Raw genomic sequence first — 23,867 nt, forward strand, 5'->3', positions numbered from 1 at the left:
TCAGCCGCGTATGTTTATGAGAAAAAAGAAACCTTACTCCAAGATACTGAAGGATATATAAATTATGTATTTTGTCACAGTTTTTTTTTTCTCTTTGTCTTGTATGAGTGTATATACAAAAGTACAGGAAAATGCGGCGTAACATTATACGCTTCGATTTATGCTCTTTTTTTTTTATGATATATAAAATAAAGAGAAAGATTGTAAACTTCTATAAAAAGGTAATTAAAACCTAAAATTATACATGTACGTGCAGGATAATCCTTAATTTATGTTAATACTTCAAAGAGCGAATATAGAGCTTAAATAAAAAAAAAAAATGTCATGTGAACGTGAAGTCTGAACGTGAACTGTTTAATCGATCATAACATTTTTTATTTCGATCTCTAATTTCATTCTTCGAAGTATCGATGCAATTAAGGATTATCCTGTACATGAGAGAGAAAGAGAGAGAGAAAATAGACAGTGGAATGTATACATTGCACAATACTGAGCTCCAAGAAGGAGAATTTAAAATAGGATGGAATGAGATTAATGAATGTACGTTAATGATTGGAGATCATTTTCGTCCTCCGTATCTTTCTGAATATCGTTGCTAATTAACGGCAACGATCGTTCATCGAGAATCGGAGATTCGCAAGTCGGAGCTGAGATGCTCCGACGTTAAAATAATAACAAGCGCAATTTATCATGTTGGGTCAATCAGAGTGATTTTGGTATTGATTCAAACGTTGATTCTGCTCTGTAATTTTCTACGTCTTTTATCTCGAGTATAAAAACTGGTATGCAAAATACGCTTTATGAGAGATTTATATATATACTTTTTTTTCTCTTTGCATTCTATTTCTTCTAATGGATAAATATGACGAAATATTTTCCAATGATGCAAGCGATAACTGTCGATTTTTTTAATATAACATGTATTGTAAATATATTATAATGCATTATATATTATACATATATATGTTATATTAGCCCATTGGAATATACTTTAGTGAGGATCGTCTTACTTGTCTTTAAAGCGAAGATTACTCTGATGGACCTTCCATATGCGATATATAAACAGGCACTCACACATACATGCTAATTAATATGGCTAAGTATGTAAGTACAGTCATGGCCGTTTCTTAAAATATATATATCGACGATCGTTCGAGTCTTTATTGCGCGTTGGACACTTAAGCTAAGCGTAAATTACTTTGTACGTTGTTCTCGTTCGTGGCACGGGCCTCGTCAGACGGACGTTTCCGCATTAGTATCCTTCCTGTAACAGCGACAATTTACAATTAGTTCCGGCCTAGTTTCCGCCGATATTTCGAGAAAACGGAGGGTATTTAGCGACAGAGACAATCGTTGTGGTTCGCAGGGCGATTTTGTAAATTTATATCATGCTCGCTTACCTCCTCGCTGATGATTCGACAGTCGTCAGGGCAAGCAGGGATCACAGAAAAGATACAGTTATGTTAGAACGTTCCAATGCCACCTTTTGCGTAAGGAGAAATACAGGAAACCAAAGAAAAACCAGAATGAATTAAAAGGAGTGTTGTAAAACTGCGCTAAATCAAGAATCACCGTAACTTAAATATGTTAACCCGCCGCCCATCTTTTTTTTTTTTTTTTTTTTTACATACGCTGGATGTGACGTCTTTGTATTGTCCTTTTGTAAATTATTTTATACGTCAATGAACGCAAGAACTTCTTGGATAATCGTTTATATAAAGGTTTCTATTTTTATCCAAACGTGACTACGCTGTTTTATTTCAACAACTTTGTCAATTTTGCATTAACAACATTTTACATGAATCATGTCTTTAAAAAGCCGTGTTAGATAGAATTGCACTTATGTTTGCCTTTTTAAAATTTTGTTTTAGTACCTAAAAAAATTCCAAAACACCTCGCTACCATCGCCGATTGAAATTCAAGGTACGTATTGACGGGAAGTCAAACATTAGGAATTATAAATGTTCATTTATATTTATCTTTACATCTTTGATTTATCTCTTAAGCACCAAATCCATCGTACGTAAAACTTTATTTCAAGCTCTCTACTTTGTGTCTATTTAATAAAAAGCCATCCGATAACCGATTAAAAAATAACTCCCAAATTCAAGCATGATATACATTTATAATAATACTCACTCAGTCTCAGTAATTGTTTGCTCATACTGTTGTTGTTGTTGCTGTTGTTGCTGTCTAAGCGCCGCGAGCTCGTTGCTGTGTTGTAAATCATGGGTCAACGAACTGGATAGTATCCTGCCGCTCATCGGCAGAATGTATTCTGGCCTGTCCTCTAGGACGGTTGGGGTACCCATCTTGCCACGTTTCAGACTGCCGTACCTCTCAGAGCCGCTAAGATTGTCATGCTGAGAGCCATGCAAACTTTGGCCGCGTTTTAGACTGCCGTAACGTTGCTCGGAACCACTAAGGTTCTCATGATTCGAATTCTGAGAGTGGTGGCTCATACTGGAGGCAAGAAGACGCGATGACATAGACAGCATGTACGGCGTGGGCGACACAGTATGGTCCTCTTCGGCGGTATAGGGGAACAGATACTTTTCGCCTAGATGATGCACTTTTTCCTCGCCTTCCGAGTAATTCTCCTCCGGCTGATTCTTCGGCGGCGAACTCATATCCGGATATGGCAGCGGATTGGGACTCGAGGTCTTGTTCGAAGCCATTTCGTTGTCCGACATAGTACCTCCGGACCATTGGCTGTCGCGCACGTCTATCACTGTAATGTAAATTATTGTTGCAAAATTATGATATAAAATGTGAAAATAATACATTTAATTTAGTTTAATTTATATTAATTAAATTTAATATAATTTTATTTTATTTGTTAATTTCACCATTTGCCGATAAATACGCCTCTGGTAATTGGGAGCTCCACCGTGGAGCATAGATCGGTTTGATGTTAGGAAACAACTCGGCATTCGAACAAAGTATGTTTAAATGTTCGGTGGGATTGGTGTGAATGTTCGGTAAGTAGCTGTGGGCGACGTGTTGCTGTGTGGATACCCCCATGTTTCTATGCGACCTCGACGTAACATCATCCTCGTCGGAACTATGCGAGCTTGCAAGATCCAAACTCCTGCCACCTACTTCGGCCTGTGAGCCGTCGGAATCTGATTCTGATTCTCTGCGCTGATTTCGAACCTCCGTGGTTTCTGTTAGAAACGTTTTACATGACAATTAAAAAATTCTAAGAATAATTCAATAAATTAAAATAAATTAAAACAGTTATTAAACTTTTTTCTGTTTTTAAAAATTGCACATACCTTGTCGAGAATGTAATGCTGATCGATGACTTCTCGATGACAGATACGGATCTCGATCGCTGTTGTAATTGCTCGTGGACGTCGACGTATGTCTTAAGTGTGTGTCACTGCGATACGGGCTTGAGCTTGTTTTATTTGTACTTCTTGAAGTTGTACTGCTCGTTGAAACGCCAACGTGAACCCTTTTGCACGCGGATTCCACTCCGCTGTAGGTTGAAGCATAAGCTAATGCTGAACGCTGAAATATAATCATCAGTATTAAGACATTCATATTTTTATTTTCGTAATAAAAAAATTTATTTTTAATTATATACCGAATGACCGTTTACGTTTTGACTACTGCTTCCGTTGCCCATGCTTCCTTCTAATAAAGGTGTCTTCTTGCCAATACATTTTAATAAACTTTGATATAAGTTTCGCCTCACTCTGCCATTGATAAAGCAGTATCCGATCAAACTGAATGCTGCGTGGACTACGATAGCCACGCTCATGAGGTACGACAACATTGCCGAGTTTTCTGAAGCATTTAGAACTGCCAGAGTCCATGTTGATCCCAGCAAAGGTAAAGAGGCGACAGATAGCCATAAGAGCGTTCGTAAATTTCCAAAACCCATAATGTGTTCTTTCAAAGTAAACGCTGCACGAATGCACATCACGAGAATGCAAGCGTTTACCAACACGGACACACAGATGGGCCCTATGAGTGACCATATTACAGTTTCGTAAATGGATAGCCAGCAGCTGGAATGTCAAGATAAAATGTATGTATAAATATGCAAAGTTATATTTAAAAACGCGATATTATATTATATTTTATCAAACAAATAAATAAAACGTTTATTTAAGATTACAATAATAGATTTTATTAAAAAATAAAAGCGTTTTTAGAAATATTAAAAATTAGATGATAACTTACAAATAGAAATTTCCATATTGATCGGCTCTGACGCCGATAGTGAGCCCAACGATGATAGCCGGCAGACCGTATCCCATAGTGTAATAAAATCCCATTTGGCCGTGATTTACGTCTCTCATTTCTGTCAGCATCCGATAGAGATGAACGGAGTTTACGAGAGTCCAAGCAAAAGTGCTCAGCCAAGCGTAGTGTAATCCTATTGCCGTGAGCTTGCACGGAAACTCATTGGAGATGAGAGGATTTCTAGCTTTTAGCGCGATTAGATACAGGACTTCCGCAATAAAAACACATAACACTAGATTTTTGTGGATGCTGTTAGAGTTGGTGCTACCGCCGCGAATCGACGCCAGGATCAATAGAGCAGATAATAGCAGTGGCAAAGCGAGCAAAAAAGCACTGTAGCTAGTAACATCTTCTAATAAGGACGGCTCGGGAACGTATTCAAGATCAAGAACATCCGTCAATATGGCAAAAGTGGACAGTTTCATACACGAGCAATTCACAATGGTACCGAAAGATAAGATATCGGCTTCGATTTCCGTCGTACAGCCCATTCGGCTCCATTCGCCAACTCTGAAATTTATTAATTATTTATTATTTTTTATTTATTATTATATATTATTTATTTATTAATTATTTAACAAATTATTTTATGTAAATCACTATAAATCGTCATTAATATTGAATAAAATTCGAATTTTGTACAAATAATTTGTGGCAAATTTAATGTTTTAAATGTTTGATCGATTTTTTTAAATATAAAAATTAAAACTTTATTGCAAAATGTCAATTTTCTTACCCTCTCGCAGTGCTCCAATGAACGCATTGTGGATTTGTTCTGGTTTTGAAATCATCCTTTTCATTAAGCCAAAGTCTAACTTGAACCGGTGACTGTAAAGGAATTCCTGTCAAGGATTCGTAGCCGTCCTCCGAGGGAACTAACACCGAAACAGTCATTACAGGCGAACCAACTGCTACTTCTACTCCCCATCTGACTGCCACTGAGTCATCAAATCTGTAATTCAAACGGCATTATTAAAACAATGAACTAAACAAAATATCTTTATTTTATTTTATTAATATTTTTTTAACGTACCTCTGTGGCAAAAGAGCACCGAGCTCTTTGTATTGCACATAACTCAGCACGGCCTTTCGATTGTTATGACTATTTCTAACATTTAGTTCGCCTTGCATAAGAGGTTTAATACCTAACGTATTCAGCGGCACCTGAATCTTTGAATGCGGATCAAATCTACTAGGATCAGCCATGTAATTGTTGTACTTGGGGAAGCTAATCGATGGACCAAAGTGTGCTGAAGAGCTTAAAAATGCAGAAGTATCGGGCAGAATAACTTTCTGATCGGCTTCCGTAGGCCTCGTTGTCGATAAACTGAGATCTTCCTTATATTCGGCTGTTTCGTAACCAAAGAGACTTTCTGATGTCACGATGTCTAAACCCAGCACTAAAATGTAAAATATTATAATTTAATAATAAAAATAAAATTATATACTTTTAGTCAAAATTTTTTAATATATTATTTTTAAAAATAATAAAAAATTTAAATTAAAAAAATTTTTTTTTAACTTACCGACGTTATTGTCGACTACTTCGAAGGGACTAGTAAAAGTATCATGTTGAGATGCTGTTAAAGTTTTCAAATATCTAGCCATAGCATCTAAAATTTTGTCGGGACTGTCTCCGTTAAGTTCCGCTATTTTTTCCCATTTTTCTTTGTATTTAGATTGAAGAATTGCTCCAGCTATGCCGACTAAATGAGAAACGTAATCTTTGTCTTGGCTGTGAGTTAGATTTAAGCCCACCAAACTTTCTTCGTAACGTAGCAGTGCCACCAGTAAAGATTCCGCCACCAAAAGATCGGCTCCGTACATCTCTCTCGTAATATTCACCGCTCTGTGAATATCTTTCGCCATCTTCACAGCCACGTACGTATTTAATGTAAGATCCTTAGTCTCCAGAGCCGCTAGTTGATGCCGTTGTTCAATGAAAGCTTCCGAAGTGCAGTTAAAGAGATCGGGCGGTTGCCAGCCGCCCAGCTTGTCGTCGCAGGATCTCGAGGTTTTGCCTTCGGCGGTGCCGGGACAATCTTCGATGGCCGTCAATCCAAAAAGAGTTCGCGGCCACCACAAGCCATCCGAATATGACCTCGGGCAGCCATCATAAACCACCTCACACCCCCTCAGAGTTACCTAAAGTAAATTAAAAAAAAAAAAAAAAAAAAAAAAAAAAAAAATTAAATACAATTAAAAAGAAACGTAATAAAAATTAATTGTAAAAATATCACAAGTGTTAGTTAAAATTTTATATCACGTTACTTTACCTCAGCATAAGGATTTGGGCAGTCGGTGCAGGAGCGACCGATCACTCCGGTCCGGCAGCGGCACTGTCCGGTCTCGCTGTCGCAACGAGGCCCAAAGCTTCCAGTGGTGTAACACTCGCACGGTGTGCATTCCTTTCGTCCGTTTGGCTGATAATGGTTTTCCTTGCAGTGACATTCGCCGGTGGTTTTGTTGCAAGCGGGGTCGTAGCCTTTGCTCTCGTCACAGTGGCAAGGTCCGCAAATCGGAGATCCCCACCATGTCGCTGGACAGGGCTGCTCGCTCTTGGTCTCACAGTAATCTCCGGATATATCGGCCGAATCGCACTCGCATCGGTAGCCGCGGCGGACATCGGTTGCGTCTTCGATGCAGGTGCTGGCGTCGTTGCAGGGCTCGAGGTCGCAGACGCGTTCGCAGTCACGGCCGACGCGGCCAGCCGCACATACGCACTCACTGGATCGCCACTGAGCGATGCAAACCGACGCTTGAGGACATTCTGAATTGCACTGAGTTTCGGAGGGACACCCGGCGTCGACATTCTCTTGAACGGTCGGTCGCTGAAGAACGCTCTGGTTGGTACCGATTCGCACGTCCTGTAGACAACCGTCGAAGAACGGCAAGTCTATATTAGATGCTTGATCTGGACCGCCTACAAGAATTCTGCCGACGTACAGGCCCTGCAGTTTGGCTGGCAGCGGTACGATCACGGGTCGCTCGCGATAATCCGTGTCTAGAAACACGTGGCCGCTTTGCCAGACGATCTCCACGCGATGCCACTCGCCGTCGGCAACCGTGCCAGTAGTTCGGATTACGTCGGTACCGTCCAGCGAAACGATCAGCTTACCGTCCCTGATGTCCAGTAGGACTGAGCTGTTCTGGCCGATCTGTACGCTCATGACGAACGCTCGTCGTGTACGAGTTCGGAGACTCAGAGCCGTCGTCCACGGTAGCTGAATAGGTCGCAGCAATGGATTGAAGCCAATTATGCCGTCGCCATGGAAACCGTACGGCGCGCCGATCTCCTCGGCGCAGGTAGGCCCCGCGAAGTTGTGCTCGCACTCGCACACGAAACCTGACCAGATCTCGCGGCACTTGCCGTTGTTCCTGCAGGGCGAGGAGGCGCAGAAGGCGGTTTTCTCGGGGCAGCCGGCGTTCGTCCCGTTGTCGGCCACGAATGAGTTCAAGTCGACGAAAACGTGGTCGACGTAAAGATCACTGATGCATCCGACGTAATCTTTATTTCGAATCTGAAAGCTTGACGGAATCGCTGGCAAGCCGCCTAACTGCAATGGCCCGGTCAGGTCTAAAAACCTGTGGCAGGTTTCGGTGACAAGTCCGCAACGGTCTTCAAGAATTCTTTCGCTCCTACCGGCACAAGTCCATCTCGGACCCAGTCTCTCTCCGTGCTTTAGAGCGAGCGCGACGTCACAGTCGTCCAGAGATATCGTCACTGTCCGGTTGATGTACGAGACCACCACTTCGTGCCACCGGCCGTCCGAGACGCCGCCAGGGATGCTTGCCATCGCTCTCGTCACTTCGTCGCCGAGAGAGAAACTAAACTGCACGCGCGAATCCACGATTTCGAGAGCGATAAAGTCGTGGCGTTCATTATATCTGCCGTTGTAAAGAAGCAGGCCATCGGCTAACTCGGTGGCGAACTTCAGTCTGAGGTGAAGACGATGACGCTGCTTAAGAGAGGCAAAGGTAAGAAATGTCGCTGAACCAAAACTGCGCGCTCTCAGCTCGCAGAGAGGTGTTACGCTCTCCAAAGCGGATACTGGGCAACCTTCGCAAGTAAAACCTCCGGTGTTCTTGACGGTACATTGGGAGCCGCCTTTGCAGGTGCTGGGAGAGCAGACGTCGCGGTCCAGCGAGATGTCGCAATTCTCACCAATAAAGTCAGGCGGGCAAGTGCACGAATATCCGCCTTCTCGTCTGTGACAAGTTCCACCATTCAAACAAGGATTCGAATAGCACAGGTTTACCTCGGTGTCGCACATGTACGCCTCGCGGCTGCCGGTGAAGCCGCGGGCGCATCTGCACGCGAACGTGGTTACAGGATAAATAGGCCGGAAAAGAACCGTGTCACTGCTGGCGAAGCCGGAGGCATTACCAAACTTGAGCACCGTTAGGCATTCTTCGAAGTTCAAACAAGGCTCGCGAACGCAGAGATTATCATCGAAAGGTAGAACGGTGACCGTCGCAAGCCTCGCCAAAATACCACGGTTAAGATACACTCGCTCCTGAAGAAACTGCGGACTGTAGAACTCGTCGATCGAGCCCGGCTCGACTCTGCGTGCCGAAAAACTCACATTGAGAATCTTGCCGTGCACGTTAGCGTCTTCCTGGATGCTGAAGAGGAAGATATTCTCGCGCGGGCACGGAATGATAGCCGCTAAGCCGTCCAGAAAGTAGCCGAGGAGAGGACTGAGAAACGCCTCCACCGTCATGTCGTCTAATCTCACTGTAATCGAATTCAGTAGCATCTCGTCGGTGATCAGGCGCACGGATAACGTCATTGTGGCTTTCGCTTCGTTGATGCCGTCTGTCACGGCGACTTCCATAGTCGCCACTCGCGGCACATTAGTGTTGAGCTGAGGCGATAATCGTATCTCGCCCGTGGTTCTGTTGAGGTCGATCAGATTCGCATTATTGCCGGCGAGGATGGTGTAGACAAGATTATCCGTCACGTCGGCGTCTACTGCTGGAATCCGGCCGATCGGCGTGGTCGGGAAAAAGTCTTTGAAGTTGTTAAATATAATCTGAAAATCCTTGAGCACCGGTGCGTTATCGTTCACATCGGTCACCAGAATCTGCACTACTGCATCTGAGCGAAGCGGTGGCGACGCGGCTCGCACGACAAGTTCAAATCTCTTCTTCGGCGACTCGTAGTCGAGTTCTTCGAGAGTGATTAATTCGGCGCGATCGGAACCTTGGCGAACGTTCAAGCTGAAACTATTAGAATCTTCGCCGCCGATAATACTGTACTGCACCACCGCGTTAGGGCCTTCGTCCGGATCGTGAGCGTAGATTTCACCGACGGTCGAACCGACCGGCGAATTCTCAGCGATATAAAGAACGATCTTGTCATTTTCGAACGCGGGTGGCGAATCGTTGATGTCCTCAATTTTCACAGTAACGGGAACGATAGACGAGAGTGCGGGCGAGCCGCGGTCTATAGCAGCGGCTTTTAAAATGTAAAGTGCCACTGATTCTCGGTCCAGTGGTTTTGCAGTCCTAATAATGCCTGTCGTAGAGTCAATCGCAAACGCACCATCACCGTCGTCTTCTAAAGCGTATCGAACCTAAAATTATATTCAAATTTAATATTTCTATAAACTTAAATTTTTTTAAATTTAATTTAATATATTATATTGCTCGTTTATCAAATTATGTTATATATAAATATATATATATTTTTTTTATTAAATAGATCTTACCCGACCGTTGAGATCGGTATCCGCATCTGTCGCTGATACCCTCAGGACACTGGTACCCACTAAAACATCTTCAGGAATCGAGCCTTGATACTGCGGCGCTTCGAAAACCGGCGCGTTGTCATTTACATCTGTGACTGAGATTTCTACATCGGTGGTGTCTGACATCGACGGCACTCCGCCGTCCCGAGCGGTCACTGTCAGCAAGTACGAGGGTACCAGCTCGCGATCGAGCGCCTTCGTCGTGGTAATCGCGCCAGTCTGTGGGTTGATGGTGAACTCGCTAACAGCCTGCTCGCCGTTGTCCGTCGCCAGGCTGTACGTGATCTGAGCGTTCTTACCAACGTCAGAGTCGGTGGCGCTTACCACCAAGACGGTCACGCCGATCGGCGCGTCTTCGAACACCGAGACCGAGTACGGGGCGTTCTCGAATACAGGTGAAAAGTTGTTGGCATCCGACACATTAACGTAAACCAACGCCGTGTCGGTGCGGCCCCCGCTGTCCGACGCCGTCACCGTCAGCACAAATCGCTTCTCTTGCTTGTAGTCGAGCGGCTGAGCGACGGTGATAAGACCACGGCCGTTCTGCGACGCGATGGAGAACCGTCCACGCGTATTGCCGCCCGTGATCTCATAATGAATCCTGGCGTCTTCGTCCGGATCGGTGGCCGTCACGGAGGCGACCGGAGTGCCTGGCGGATCGTCCTCGGACACTACAGCCTCATAGTTCTTCGGCTCGAAATAAGGATCGTTGTCATTCACGTCGGTCACGGTAAGAATTACCGTTGCGCTCGCGGATTTTGGCTCCTCGCCAGAATCCTCCGCGATCACGGTGAATTGATATCTGAAATTAAAACAAGAATCTCTCGTTAAAGAGCGTAAAAAGTTAATTAATCAATGAATTTTTTATTCGCGTTGGCTTTCTCTTTTAAATTAAAAAAAAATTCATATTTTAACCAATTTAACAGTTAAAATAATTACCTTGAACATTGTTCGCGATCCAACTGCTTCGTCGTGTAGATCCAGCCGGTCTCCGCGTTCACGGTGATAGGAAAGTTTTCTGTGGAGGCGCCGGTGAAGTCGCGCGCGCCGATGAAGTATTTGATGAGCGCGTTATTGCCTTCGTCGGCGTCGTACGCCTGCACCCTCAGAACCGAGTATCCCAGTGGCACGTTTTCCGAGACCGACTCCTGGAAATGGCTGGTGTAGAATCTCGGCGCGTTGTCGTTTACATCCCTGACCATTACGAGCAGCTGCGTAGTGTTGGAACGCGCGGGTGAGCCCCCGTCCTGAGCGCGTATAACGATCTTGTAGCTCCTAGTGGACTCGTAATCGAGCGGCTTCACCAGGGCGACGTCGCCGTTCATCGAATCGATCGAGAAAGTGTTCTGCGTGTTGCCGCCGATAATAGCGTAGCGGACGGCTGCATTTGCGCCAGCATCCGCATCCGCGGCTCTGATACGAGCTATCACCGGATTACTCGTGTAGTCCAAGTCCTCTGGCACAGCCGCCGAATACGTGCGCTCGGTGAATTGAGGGTAATTGTCGTTATCGTCTAACACACGCACTATTAAGGTCGCGTTCGTGCTAAGTCGCGCTGAAGGTGGTGTCGCTTGATCCGTGACGCTGAGCACCACCGTGTAAATCTCGGTTTTCTCGCGGTCGAGTGCAGTTCGCGTAGTCACTACGCCGGATCTAAAATACAGAAGAATATAAGTATAAAAACCGTGTGAAGTTACATTTAATTCAATTTTATGAAAGATTTCTTTTTATCGTAAGATCTCACAAACGATAGAAACTAAGTTAAAGAAGAACGAAAAGAATAAACATATTCTACATTTTATTCATGTTACTGATAGTAATAAAAAAAAAAAAAAAAAAAAAGAAAACGATTCATTAAATAGTAAGTAAAAATTAAAAGCTTGTATACATATGTTTCTCTCTTTTTTTAATCATGAAATTAGAAATTTAGAATATTAAAATGGCTTTTGCTGTAAGCTTAAAAGAACTATGCTTATTTTTCAACCAAATATCCTTTGAATATTTCTAATACTAACCTGGGATCGATTCTGAAAGTCGCCGTATCCTCCGTATGCGTAGTGCTACCGCCCGCAGTAATGGACACGATAGAGTATTCCACTTCGGCGTTCCTTCCGGTGTCCTGGTCCGTGGCTTTAACCGTAATTACCGTGGAACCCACGGGAACACCTTCACGCACCGATGCGTCGTACTCCGGTCCCTCAAAGCTGGGCGTGTGATCATTTGCATCTAACACGTTAACTTGAAGAGTCGTGGTGCCCGTACGCGGAGGGAACGAGTCGTCCACCGCCAACACCTGTCCGGCAAACGATCCGAAATTGCAATTAAAAAATATACATTTATCTTTCCTTCTTATTTATTTCGAGAGCTAAATACGCACCCGAAAATAATGCACGTCGACGTTTTCTCTGTCCAAGCTGGCGCGAGTTGTCACTCGCCCGGTCACCGGGTCGAGAGCCAGCAACGCCTGCGATCTCGCGTCTATCAGGGAGCTCATGGAGTACCGTACGGCGCCGTTCTCGGGGTCTCTAGCTCTCACCGAAGTTACGTATACCCCCGGCTCTCTTTCCTCCTCCACCGCGGCAACGTAGAGCGGCTGTTCGAAATACGGCGACTGATTCTTTAGCTCCCGCCTTACCCTCCTACCGAGGTCAGTGTCGTCCAGCTGACGGTGGTGAAACACTATCTTCAGCCGGTGCTCGGCGTCGGTCAGCCGCGAATCGCCGGCGCAGCGCAGGTTCATGCTGACCGAGACCTTCCACAACGGGTCGACTAGGCACTGCTCGGCAGCGGAAACCAAGTCCCCAGCGGCACCTTCCACGAGGAATCTCGGATCTGCCACCCCTCCCCATCTCGTTTCGCATTCCTTCAATGCCGTCTGAGGCAGAAAATCGCGAAGAGCTGCTACCAATTGTGACGTCCGCAAGCAAACCTCGGTAAACCTATCGATGTAATTAAATCATTAATTATAATTTTAAAATTACTAGATTTCTTTTTTTATGAATTATTACAATATGTAAAAAAAAAAATTTGCTAAATAAAAAAAAAAAAAAAGAATTTTATATATTCACTTTACGCAGCAAAATATTTTAAAGTCCAGATAAAACAAGAAGTCCAACCTGTCGGTGCTGGGCATCGCGTAAGACGCCAGGGTCTCCGCCATCCAGCCCCTGGTGGCCGCCAGGTCGCGGTTCTCTCCGCCGCATCCGGTTATTAGGATTCTAAGTGGCAGGCTATAGTAGTCGATGGTCGGCCTACCGAGGCGGGAACTCGTCGAGTCGACGTAGAAGGTGAAAACACGCGGGTACTGGAGGCCATCGCAGCTAAGGGTCTTCGCCAAGATCACGCGGCCCGTGTGAGGATGAACTTTGAGAAGCTTCCGGGCGAACCAGGCAGTGCGCTCGCTAGACGCCTCGTATTTACGACGACCGCCCAGCTGCGGCACTCCGGCCTCGAAGACGACGGTGCCGACGGGCGTGCTGGACGGTAACACCGCCAGGTAGCCGTCGCCCAGTGTCCAGACGGTCGCCAGGATCAGCAGCATCCATCTCCACCTCGCCATTGCGACGCGCGCTTAAACCCTGCTACCCTGCGACCTATGCTGTCCTCCTTCTGTTGCATGCCCCATAATCATCTGCCTTTGCGGACTTTTCGTGATCGTGATACTCAATGCGGCTGGGAGTCACCTGAAAAAAAGATAACACCGTCGTAAAATCTCTCGCTGAGAAAAGATCTCGCTTGCGCGGAGCAGCTCGTTACGATTAAAATAATAAATTGAGCTCCCGATAGCAGTGATGCAAAAAGCGTAATTTATCTACTCGTTTTAAGTGACCATTTCGTGGTAGCTCGCAGAGTATCGGAATCGTAGAAGCACGAAGAATGATAGCGATCACGCCGGACGACGTCGCGGCTGGAATTAATCTCGCGTGGACTTCTTCTTGTTCATGCGCGTGGTCTTTAACTCGGACCTGGAAGACAGGTCGCGACGAGTCGGCGGTGTATAAGGACGGGATGGCCCTCGTTCTTGCGCCTTATTTCGCCCCGGCAAGTATGTAATCGCCGCGAGAAGTATCGTAATCGCCGGACGGCGGTTTTCGAAGCGCGCGTTTTCCTTTCGCGCGAGCAGCGACCTTTCTTCGCCGGTGCAAAACGTGGGAAACGAACTACTTCCGGCCGCCGTAGCCCCAAAGATACCGGTCTCTCGTCGGATGTTTGAGATCCGTTGACCTCTCTTTCTCGCATTACGCATTTACATGTCTGCGAGCGCATCGCCGCCTCGATTCGACCGTTTCGTCGCTTCTTACGGCCTTCTTCGGCCTTTTTTTTTTTTCTCCACGCTCGACAGCTTCAGCTCGCGCGTGCGACTTTCTTGAGAAAGTCGATCGCGAGCAACGGAATTCGCGCGGCGGAGACGCTAGAGGAATTTCTCCGATTACAATATATGCGGGAGATATCATCGTTGATTCTTAGCCGCGTCGGTCGAAGTCGAGCGGAGTAATTAGCTGGCTCATTATGATAATCACTGTTCTTATTGTGCCGCGACTGGTACGTGAGAAAGTAATAATTTTATCTGTGTTAATAATATCCACTTCTAAAATAAATGTCGAGAAAAGTTTAAGACGAGAGAATTTTTTATAAATATATATTTTTTTTTTAAATTAATTTTTTTTTTAACGCCCTTCACATATCCTCATCTTTTGAGAACAATAGTGGGGGTAATATGCAGGAATGCTACGTCCGCTGTCACGCTCGGAAGAACGGAAGAATTGCGATCTTTATCTAGAGTTCATCGCGATCCTCGTTGCACATCTGCCTGCTTATGCAGCACACACGCACGCTATCTCTCGTACAATTCGAAATACAATGTTTTCTTTATATTAATAGATAGATAATGGGATCTGCAAGTCAACGTGCCGAAGAAAAGTAGATAATTATCTGCCCTCCTTGATGAAAAGATGCTTTCTTCAATTACGGCTATCGCAATAATTCCAGGTTGTCTTGAGAAAAAAATTATTTCTCTATTAGGCCGGTGACTCCCTTTCATTTTCGTAGAAACAAAAATAATCCCAGCAATTAAAAATTAAGATGTGTTAATTAACGTAATCACTAACGGTTCATTACAAACTTTTACACACGCAAGCAAAAGTTATAAAAATAAAAATAATAATAATTGAACTTTTCTTTCAATAAATTTCAAAGAAGGAAAGTAAGTTAAATTGCAATGATTAAATTAATTAACAATTCGGGATGATTTTCTTTTTATAAATTTTTCTAGAATACGTCAAACAAATTCACCAGTAACGTTAAATAAAAAAAAAAAACATTTTTCCGGTTATTAATCGTGTCACTTAGTGTAACAATGTCGCTGATAAAACTAGATTATATTTAGCATCAAACGCCCGATGTAAAGCCGGTTTGATATTAATGCGAATATGTAAACTATGCGAAGAGGAGTTGCGGATATAAATATACCGGTCGCTTATTTCATTCAATCTCGTACACGCGATTGGGAATTCAATTTAACACCTCGGGATATTAAACGGGCTACTCTGAGGGATTTACTTTTTAAGAAGATAAGTGTAAGATCCGGGCTGTCTACCTGAGGAAAAAGTCGGAGGAACAATCGCGGTGCCGTTAAATTTTTTACGACACACCGTCGAAATCCACAGATGTCTTAATCCCAGGCGCGTTTGACGCAAGATTTCCAAACGTAGCGCTTCGACGCTCACTATTCAATAATACACCTGGTTGATTTATGTTCTTGAGACTCGCTACGTATTCCAACTAACTCCTAACAAGTCTACCCGCGAGTCGCGTCTCGTACGAGCCGACTCGTCGCCGGCGAAGCCGATAAAGTCGGCGCGGTGACTTTTCAAGTGTGCCACGAAAGAAGAACGACGGTACGTTGGTTAATGGATTACGCAGCAATTTTAAATTTCCATTCCACAGTCCTATCGCATTCCAAAATGCTCTAACGCAAAATGTCAAGTTAAGAACCTCCGTCTATTTTAAATATTTTAAATCGGCCACCAGGTCCTTCCATCGAACGCTATCCGAGCGTAAGAGCGAACGTTCGAGCGGCGGAGCGCCAGGAATCTCGCGTGCGGCTCGTCGAGCGGATCGAATCCGAGAAACTTAGTTCACGACGCGATCTAACGTGCCGTGCAATCGCGTGAGGATGCGGCACCGCTCGCGGGGTTCATACTCTCGTTTTGTGCGGCAGCGAGGATTATTCCGCTCGGCCAGTCCTCGCGAGAGAACCGCGACGACACACGTAGCCGGCCAAGAACTAGCGCTGTAACAACCGTTTCTACCAACATGGACCCGGCGATAATCTCGGTTCGGACTCCGCTTTTTCTCCTGCTCCGGTGCTTTGAATTAGAAGGAGATAAAAAGCGAGTTAAATCGAGATTAAAGTTAAAGCTGCGCCGGCAGAAATGGCCCATAGATACTTCTTCACCTCGGTACCAGTCCCACCGATCCGGATCGGCTGATCGTCCTCCAAGTCGCCCGGGGCGATCTAGCCGATCCGGTTCTCGAATCCGCACGACTGGTACATGGTACCCAATCGAACGAACCTCCAGGCCCGCGTCGTGACGTGAGTTTCCAGCCTATCCGCTGGAAACTCGAGGGAAATAAAAAAAAAGAGCACACGTCAAATTATATCATCGGAAAAAAATAATTTACGCGAAAAGCGTTTGATAAAGAGATTTCGCTGCAGGTTGAACATCGGGTTAAAAGAATTCATGCGGATTTCATCGTTGGTCGCGCGCTTCAATCGAAATTGATTCTAAATAGAAGAGAACTTTTCACAGAGCGACGAGATAAGAGAAGAAATCATAGCGCCGGAGCTTTATTCATCTAGATTAAATATTATATATTACAGTTATCTGCGCCGCTAAGGCACCATTACCGTCCAGATATCTTCCACCCGAGTAAGAGCATTAATTTTTCCGCTCGACCAAGCAGATTTCCAAAGCTCTCAGGTGCGTGGTTATCTCTCGATCGTCTCGAAAAGTGCCTCAGCCGATGGCTGTTCGACGACGATGTCTTCGTGAGATAGTAGAAGGTATGGAAATCTCTCGCGGCTTTCAAACAATCGATCCTTTAACGCGCCGTCAGCTTCTCGTCTCAAAAATTCTAATAATTATTAACGCAATTTTTTTTTTTTAACCGCACATAAATATATAATATTTAAAATATTAATAATCTTCCCGACACGTAATTAAATAAAAATCTTTCTAATAAATTATTTCTTACGAATAAACGGGTTGTGTCTGTTAAAAATATTTCCTCCGAAACTTCGTTAAAAAATTTCAGATGCGCGAACGATACACTTTCCACGAAATTATTTCTGGCCCTTTCGGGCGGTCGCGAGGGGCGGGTAGTTTTGTTATTAAATGAAACTGGCTGGCCCACCGGCGAAACTATTAATTACATCGGGAGAACCTCCGACTTGTCGTGGAATCCGGTCCCGGCAATTATCTCGCGCGCCTTCCTCTAAATCCTTTCAGGCCTCGAAACGTCGGCGTCGGCGTGAGATGTTTCGGTGAATCAGCCTGAACCTGTTATCTCGGACGGGTCCGGCGCGGAAGAAACGGTGCGATTTCACCGTTTTAATAGAGACATATAAGCGCGGGCGACCGGCCTTCCGGACATTTACGCGATTATCGAGCCGCCGAGAGGCTATAACCGAAAGCAGTCTGTCATCAGCGGTGACAAAAAGTACTCTTTACCCACGAATCAGCTTTCGGAAAAGGAAAAAGGTAGCCAGACTCTCGTCGCAATTATAAAGAATATATTGGCACTACAATTAGAATGGAAGGCGATAAAAATATGAGCGACACTTCTCCTATCGAGTTACCAGCGGGAGAATATAAGTGGCCTGTTTACGCGTATTCATAATTACAAAGCTGTGCAAAAAGTCGCAGAAGAAAAAAAAAAACCGCGTTAAGCGAACCCGAGGTTCCCCGCTGTCTTTCTCGCAGGAAGAGCCGTCGATTCCGTTACCCGCCGCGAAAAGATACAGTTTATTTCCGCGGATAATCCGCGTAGCGCGTTCAAAGGAAACTCGCTGAACGATCGCAGATTTATGGACCGGCCTGCCGCGCCGAAGAATGCGACGCGGAAGAGATTCTCAAGCGTGCGCGTCGCGCGATCGTATCCTCCGCTATCTCGTCGGCGGAACGGCCTGCGAACGATCTCGCATACCCCGCACGTAACGCGTTCTTCGATGTGCTCGATAATCTTTCCGGTGGACGAGAACGTCGTCACGAGCGGCGGGCACGGCGTCTTTTCCGCGAGGCGAAATTTCGCCGGGCAAAATTTTTATAATCCTCCCGAGTGATCCCGCGCCGTAATAAACGGCCTGGAAGAGAAAAGAATCCTTCGGGGCCGCATCTCATTACGACTGCGGGACGTACGAGGCACGCAGGGATCGGTAAGAATCGGTCCGGTGATTATATCGAGGGGAAAAAAAAAAAAAAAACGTCCCGGACGACTCTGATGAATCGCCAGAGGCGTCCTCTTCTTGGCGGCCGGTGTCAGCGACTCTCCCTCCGCCTCTGCTTCTTCTTCCTTCGTCTTCGCTCGTATACGCTCCTCTTTTTCTCTCTCGTTCTCTCTTCCACCGGTTCTCTATCGCCCGCCAACTTTCTTCTGCAACCACCACCGGCTCGGCTGGTCCCGTCCGCCCGATCAACGCGAACACGCGAGGGACGGCCCAAGCCTGGCTATTACAATAACCGGTGTACGTGGTTCCCGCTCAAGGTCGCGACTCGAAGAGAGGACCGGCGAGATCTCTCGAGCCGAGGACCCCGACTCAGCTCGAGGATCGCCGTTCTTGCGAGGAGAGTCCTCGTCGCGGCGGGCGAGTTCACTCGAACGGCCGCGCGAACGACGAGAGAAACGACGCGAAAGAGATCGCGAGATCGTAGCCGATGGAGTGTTTTACGCGCGAACGGCGACGCGGAGAAAAGGATGAACGAGAGTCACGAGAGGCTTCGAGAATCCTTGCGGATCGGTTCGCGCCGGCCCGCTCGGCACGTACGTCGTTCAAGCTGAAGTATTCGTCTAAATAACGTTCCGACAAATCTTATTTAGAGAAAAATATATCGTTTAAAGTGATACGGAAAATAGAAACAGAGCGACAGCAGAAGAGTTTTCTATTCGGCGCCGGGAAATAAAAAGAAGAAAAAAAAAAAAAAAAAATTGCGGCGATTTAGAGAGTCACGCAATCGATGGTGCTCGGCACGTCGAAGTCCCGCCGGGGTTTCAGATCCCGCGTAAATTTATTCCCCACTCCTACGCATTAATTTTGATTGACAAAAGGAAATCCGCGCGTAGGAAAAGAAGTAAAGAGCGGCTAGTCACGCGAGCCGCCGGCGCGTTGGCGTATCTAATGCGTAACTCGCATTATCGTTAGACCCATCAAGCCATTAATCATTAACCGCTCTTGTAAGTCATTAATCGCTCCTCGTACCTTTTAGCCGCGATAATCCTGTCCGAACGTGCCAACGAATAATTAAATTGTAACAAATACTCCTGGGCACCGTTATCCCAAAGATAAACTCGATATTACATACATAAAAATTTATATTTTTAATTTATATTTTAATTTATATTTTAATTTAAATGTACGATAACAATTCAACGCGCGATCCTGAACGGATAGGCTCGCGATCGAGGAGCGTCCATAATTCCGTGTTTGGATTCTTGACGATCTTAATGAACGCAATCGCCGGGGTGATTTTCCAGCGTTGGGCTTCCAGCGGCGAAGTTAACTCGCCTCTCATTGTCGGCGGGAAAGACGTGCGAATGACAGCGCGGAAACCAGGAGGGGGACCATGGAAAAGGCATAGACTCGGGGCCGATCGCGGCATTCTTTCACGGCGACACGGCGATACCCGGTGAAGGAAATCTCTTTATTTCCACGGCGTCTACAATGCGCAACCGTTACGGGGCGAGTGCAAAACCATATTCGCGTAACGGTAAGGTCGGAGAAAAGGGAATCGCCAGGCTAGCGTATTCGTCTCGCTCGTTACCGTGGGCCAGAAACGGGATCCTGGGCGTGAAGCGGAGACCCGCGCCGATCGGAATCGATTCGCGACGCGGGTACCACACGACCGCCGGTCTGCTCATTTCGCCGGCTAGCGCGACGGCGCCTCGCGGAACACGCATCGATATCACCGGCGCCGGCGAGGGCAGGGTGTCGTTTCGGCGGTCTTCGATCTCCTACACCGGCGTTGTTTCGACCCCACGCGGGGGGTTGAGATCGAGTTCATTACCGCGGAAATAAATCGCGGAGATCCTACAGCTGTTGTAAGAATAAAAATTGTGAATCTATTTGGCGCAAAATTGCGTTCTTTTTCTATTTCTTCGATTCAATTCGACCCTTTTTTCAGATCGAACAGATTATAAAGAAATTAATAATTGATACTAGACGTAACGCGGCGTGAAGGAAAAATGGGACGATAATCGTCGGAGATTTTTCCCCCGTTTTTCTGACTCTTTTATCATCTCTCGAGAAACCCGACGACAAGTCCTCGATGTCTCGCCGACCCGATCGGGTTTATGTACGACGTGCACCGGTATCTCGAGATTATCTGGAGTCGTTTCGAAACCGAAAATATCCAGCGTGATTCCTAAAGCGGTGGCCCGTATCGATGGGCGCGCGATGCACGGAGATGCCCGGCGTGGATAAGAGCTCCACGGAAGAACGAACGCTCGGTTTTATGGAACCTGTTCCCATCGCATATATGTATATACGTGCATGCATACGTGAGCGTCCCTCGCACGAACGGGTTTACTTAGGCTCGCACGTACTCGGCGCGTTTCACGCTCCCGCGGAGCCTGCTTGTAAATTAGCGTCAGCACGCTCATAACGGGTGGCTGATAGCCCGACCAGGGCACCCGAAAATCCGAGTGTCTCAATTAAAGACGTCCGCATGCAACGAATCGAGAAAAATTCCAGTGGAAGGCCCGACGGATAAATGTAATCACCGGACACGAAACGTCTCGAGCCTATTGGATCTTCATATACTTTAAAGAACTTCCGAATTTGATTTTCGAATTATCTCGTCATCTAATTAAACTATTAATAATAACACTTTTAGATACGCAAAAATTTAATGCTTAACAGCTTAGATAAGTTTCATTTATATCATTCAGAATTTATATTGAACAAGCGTTATATACTTGATTAATTAAAAAGAAATTAAAAGCAAAATTAATGCAGTTAATAAAAGTAATGAATTTATCTTAACTATGTCACAGCATAGTAGAAAAAAAAAAAAATCTTTAAAGGGACTCGATGAAGCTAAAATTGTAACGCGGGAGTAAAAATAAGAATAGACGAGTGGCTCTCGTGTCTGCGAGAAACAACGGGTTTCGTAACGAGGGCTGCTGCGCCGTCGGACGCGAGAAAAAGGGGACGAAAGAGAGGTCAGCAGCCCCCTTTCGCTTGGCTTCGTTCTATCTTTCTCGGGCAGGGGTGAGTGACTCACGTTCCGTCGGCCTCGACGCCGTTCGTCGGGACGCCTACCCTCCAAATATTGATTCGCTCGCCCGAGGAACGCACGCGTCGCAACGCGTGTTGTGCCGGGGGAGGCTTTCTCCCCCGACGCTTTTGCACAGGCCTTTCGTTTTAGGTCTTCCCCGAATCGGATTTCCCCCGGGACACCCCGCGCGTCTCATCTTGGGGTGAGATCTTGCCGAGGCTCTTTCGGAACTTTTACCTCGACTTTATAGAAAGATTTCGGTTGACCAGCAGTGAAAATAATTTAAACACACGTAATCGTATGCAATAAGATTTCTTAAATCTTGCTTTATTTTTTCTCGATTTTTTTAAATTATTTTTATATTGATAATAAAGCTGATAAAAATCATTTAAATAAATAATTAAAATAAATTTGCAATTTATTTTAACCAGTAATTCAACTCTATTTTAATTAATTTTCTTTCTTCAATTATTTCTACTGTAAAATAAATATTTTACAGCAAACGTGTATATTTTATATCAAAGTCAGAGAATAATATCGCAAGATTATAATCGTCAAATTAAAATTGATACAACACACTTTCTTTAATAAATTCCCTCAAATCGCAAAACATATTCCATTTCAATAATTAAAATTCAATTCAAAAGCGTTTAACCTGTCGGCTTTTGTCAAACAATAAAATCTCAAATACCTCACATTTCCCGCAGTTTTTAATTACAAATATATTTACAAGAGTATAGTCTCTCTCATCGAGCGAATTGCAGGCCACGACCTGTCATCGATTGACAGCGCGCGTTTCCGTCGGCGGAAAAGCCCACGCGGGAAGATCTCGACGTTAATGAGGCTCGGTTCGTTAACCGGCTACCGGCGTGGCAATTAAAAGGTCACTTTTCCCGTGGGAAAGCGTTCGCAGAACAGAAGGCAAAGCGAGGGAACAAGTGACGACACCAAGGCAGAAAAAGAAGAAGAAGAAGACGAGGCTCTTCGCGCGTATACACGCGTGTAGGCGGCGCGGAAGAGGACGAGGAGCGTCGCGGAGGTTAGATTACTCACCGTCCCGCCAAGGTCGCCGGCGTCGGTCACATCTCCTCGTTGAAAGAAATATCGCAGGTCCAAGTCGCCAAGTATCCAGGTGTCACTCGAATAAAGCGCACCCGCCTTCGCTCGTCGCGTGCACGGGAGGAAAAGTTCGCGCGAGCGAAGGGAAACTCGCACTCCGCGCGATACACCGTCAGCGTTGCGACTGAGTGCCGCCACCGTTTGTCCGCTTGACTCCGCTCGGCCGGTCCGCTCCACTCCGCGCCTACACGCGCGCGCGCGTGCGCGCGCTCACACCTGTACGCGCGACCGGTGACGTAGGCGAGGGACCCGAAGCCCTTCGTCTTCGGTCCCGTCCCTTGAACTGGTCTCCTTCGACCTTTGGTCTGACTGCAAAAGAGAAATATTAATTACTTTTAAAGCTAGATATTTAATTTTGCAATTGTTTTATGTATATATTTTTTTCTTTTTTTTTTTTTTTTCAACAATAAATGTGAGTTAATTAAATTAATCGTTGGGAGTATCATCAATTTATGATCCTGTCCAAAAGTGACAATATTTCTTTCTGAGTTTAGTATAATGTTAATAAAATATAATTCGTTCGAGTGTTCTCACGCAATTTGCGCTCCGCGATTTTATGCGATTAAATTTAGAATTACGATTAATACCCGGTATTTTAATAATTAATTTTTACGTTGCCAGATAATTATTAAATACGGCCTTTCTAGGTAATATAAACCAACGCGGCATTTCTAGATTCCAAATAATTTTGTTTCACGTGATAAGGCATACATATAAGATTTAATTACAAAGTTTATTCAGCGAGGGAATCGCTTGTACTCCGCTTCGACGTCGGCCCTGCGAGCACGTTCACTCCTTTTTGCGTGTTAGTGCGTTTGTGCGTTGCGTGCGTGCGTGTGTGCGCACAATTGCGACTGTAACCGCCGTAGGGCCGATCGCGTGCGCTTCTTTGCCGCGTCCGATCGAGTCTCGGCGGATCAGTAACACGCCGTGACTCGAAATGACATGCAGCCGTAGGGAAAAGGGTCGATTTTCTCGCGGCGCGAATAAAATCCAGCTGGAAAAGCGGGAAAAATACGAGCGCGGAAGGATCAAATGAGGCTCGCGTACATCGTCGACGGCGTTGGGATTCTTTTCTTCCTTCCCGACAGGAATCTACTATACAGGGTGTCGGAAAACTGCAGGTAAGACCCTCCTTAAAGATTCTCGAGAACGCTGGCCCGAGAAGCCTTTGTTTAAAATAAAATTAAAAAAAAATTCAGGAAAAGTCTCCTGTTCGTGAATTAACTTTCTTGCCCTCGCC

At 45.5% G+C, this 23,867-nt stretch overlaps 1 protein-coding gene across 2 annotated transcripts; it reads right to left on the bottom strand.

Annotated features, from left to right (window-relative positions):
* Positions 1 to 44: 44 nt before the first annotated feature.
* On the bottom strand, positions 45 to 22,902 carry Stan (protocadherin-like wing polarity protein stan). Of its 2 annotated transcripts, none has more exons than XM_070664857.1 (16): positions 22,559 to 22,902; positions 13,127 to 13,693; positions 12,388 to 12,949; positions 12,026 to 12,303; positions 10,950 to 11,663; positions 9,972 to 10,812; positions 6,534 to 9,836; positions 5,784 to 6,402; positions 5,291 to 5,657; positions 4,994 to 5,209; positions 4,195 to 4,767; positions 3,608 to 4,019; positions 3,279 to 3,516; positions 2,850 to 3,167; positions 2,140 to 2,731; positions 45 to 1,264 (listed from the first exon to the last, which is right to left on the bottom strand). In XM_070664857.1, exons 2-16 carry the CDS (start codon positions 13,567 to 13,569, stop codon positions 1,234 to 1,236), a joined length of 9,507 nt encoding a protein of 3,168 aa, XP_070520958.1. In that variant the 5' UTR covers positions 13,570 to 13,693; positions 22,559 to 22,902; the 3' UTR covers positions 45 to 1,233. The 2 variants fall into 2 exon arrangements, with proteins under 2 accessions (XP_070520958.1, XP_070520957.1); XM_070664856.1 differs by having other exon boundaries at positions 3,593 to 4,019.
* Positions 22,903 to 23,867: the final 965 nt, after the last annotated feature.

The sequence above is a fragment of the Cardiocondyla obscurior genome, linkage group LG12 (assembly GCF_019399895.1).
Source record: "Cardiocondyla obscurior isolate alpha-2009 linkage group LG12, Cobs3.1, whole genome shotgun sequence".
Classification (NCBI taxonomy): Eukaryota; Metazoa; Arthropoda; class Insecta; order Hymenoptera; family Formicidae; genus Cardiocondyla; species Cardiocondyla obscurior.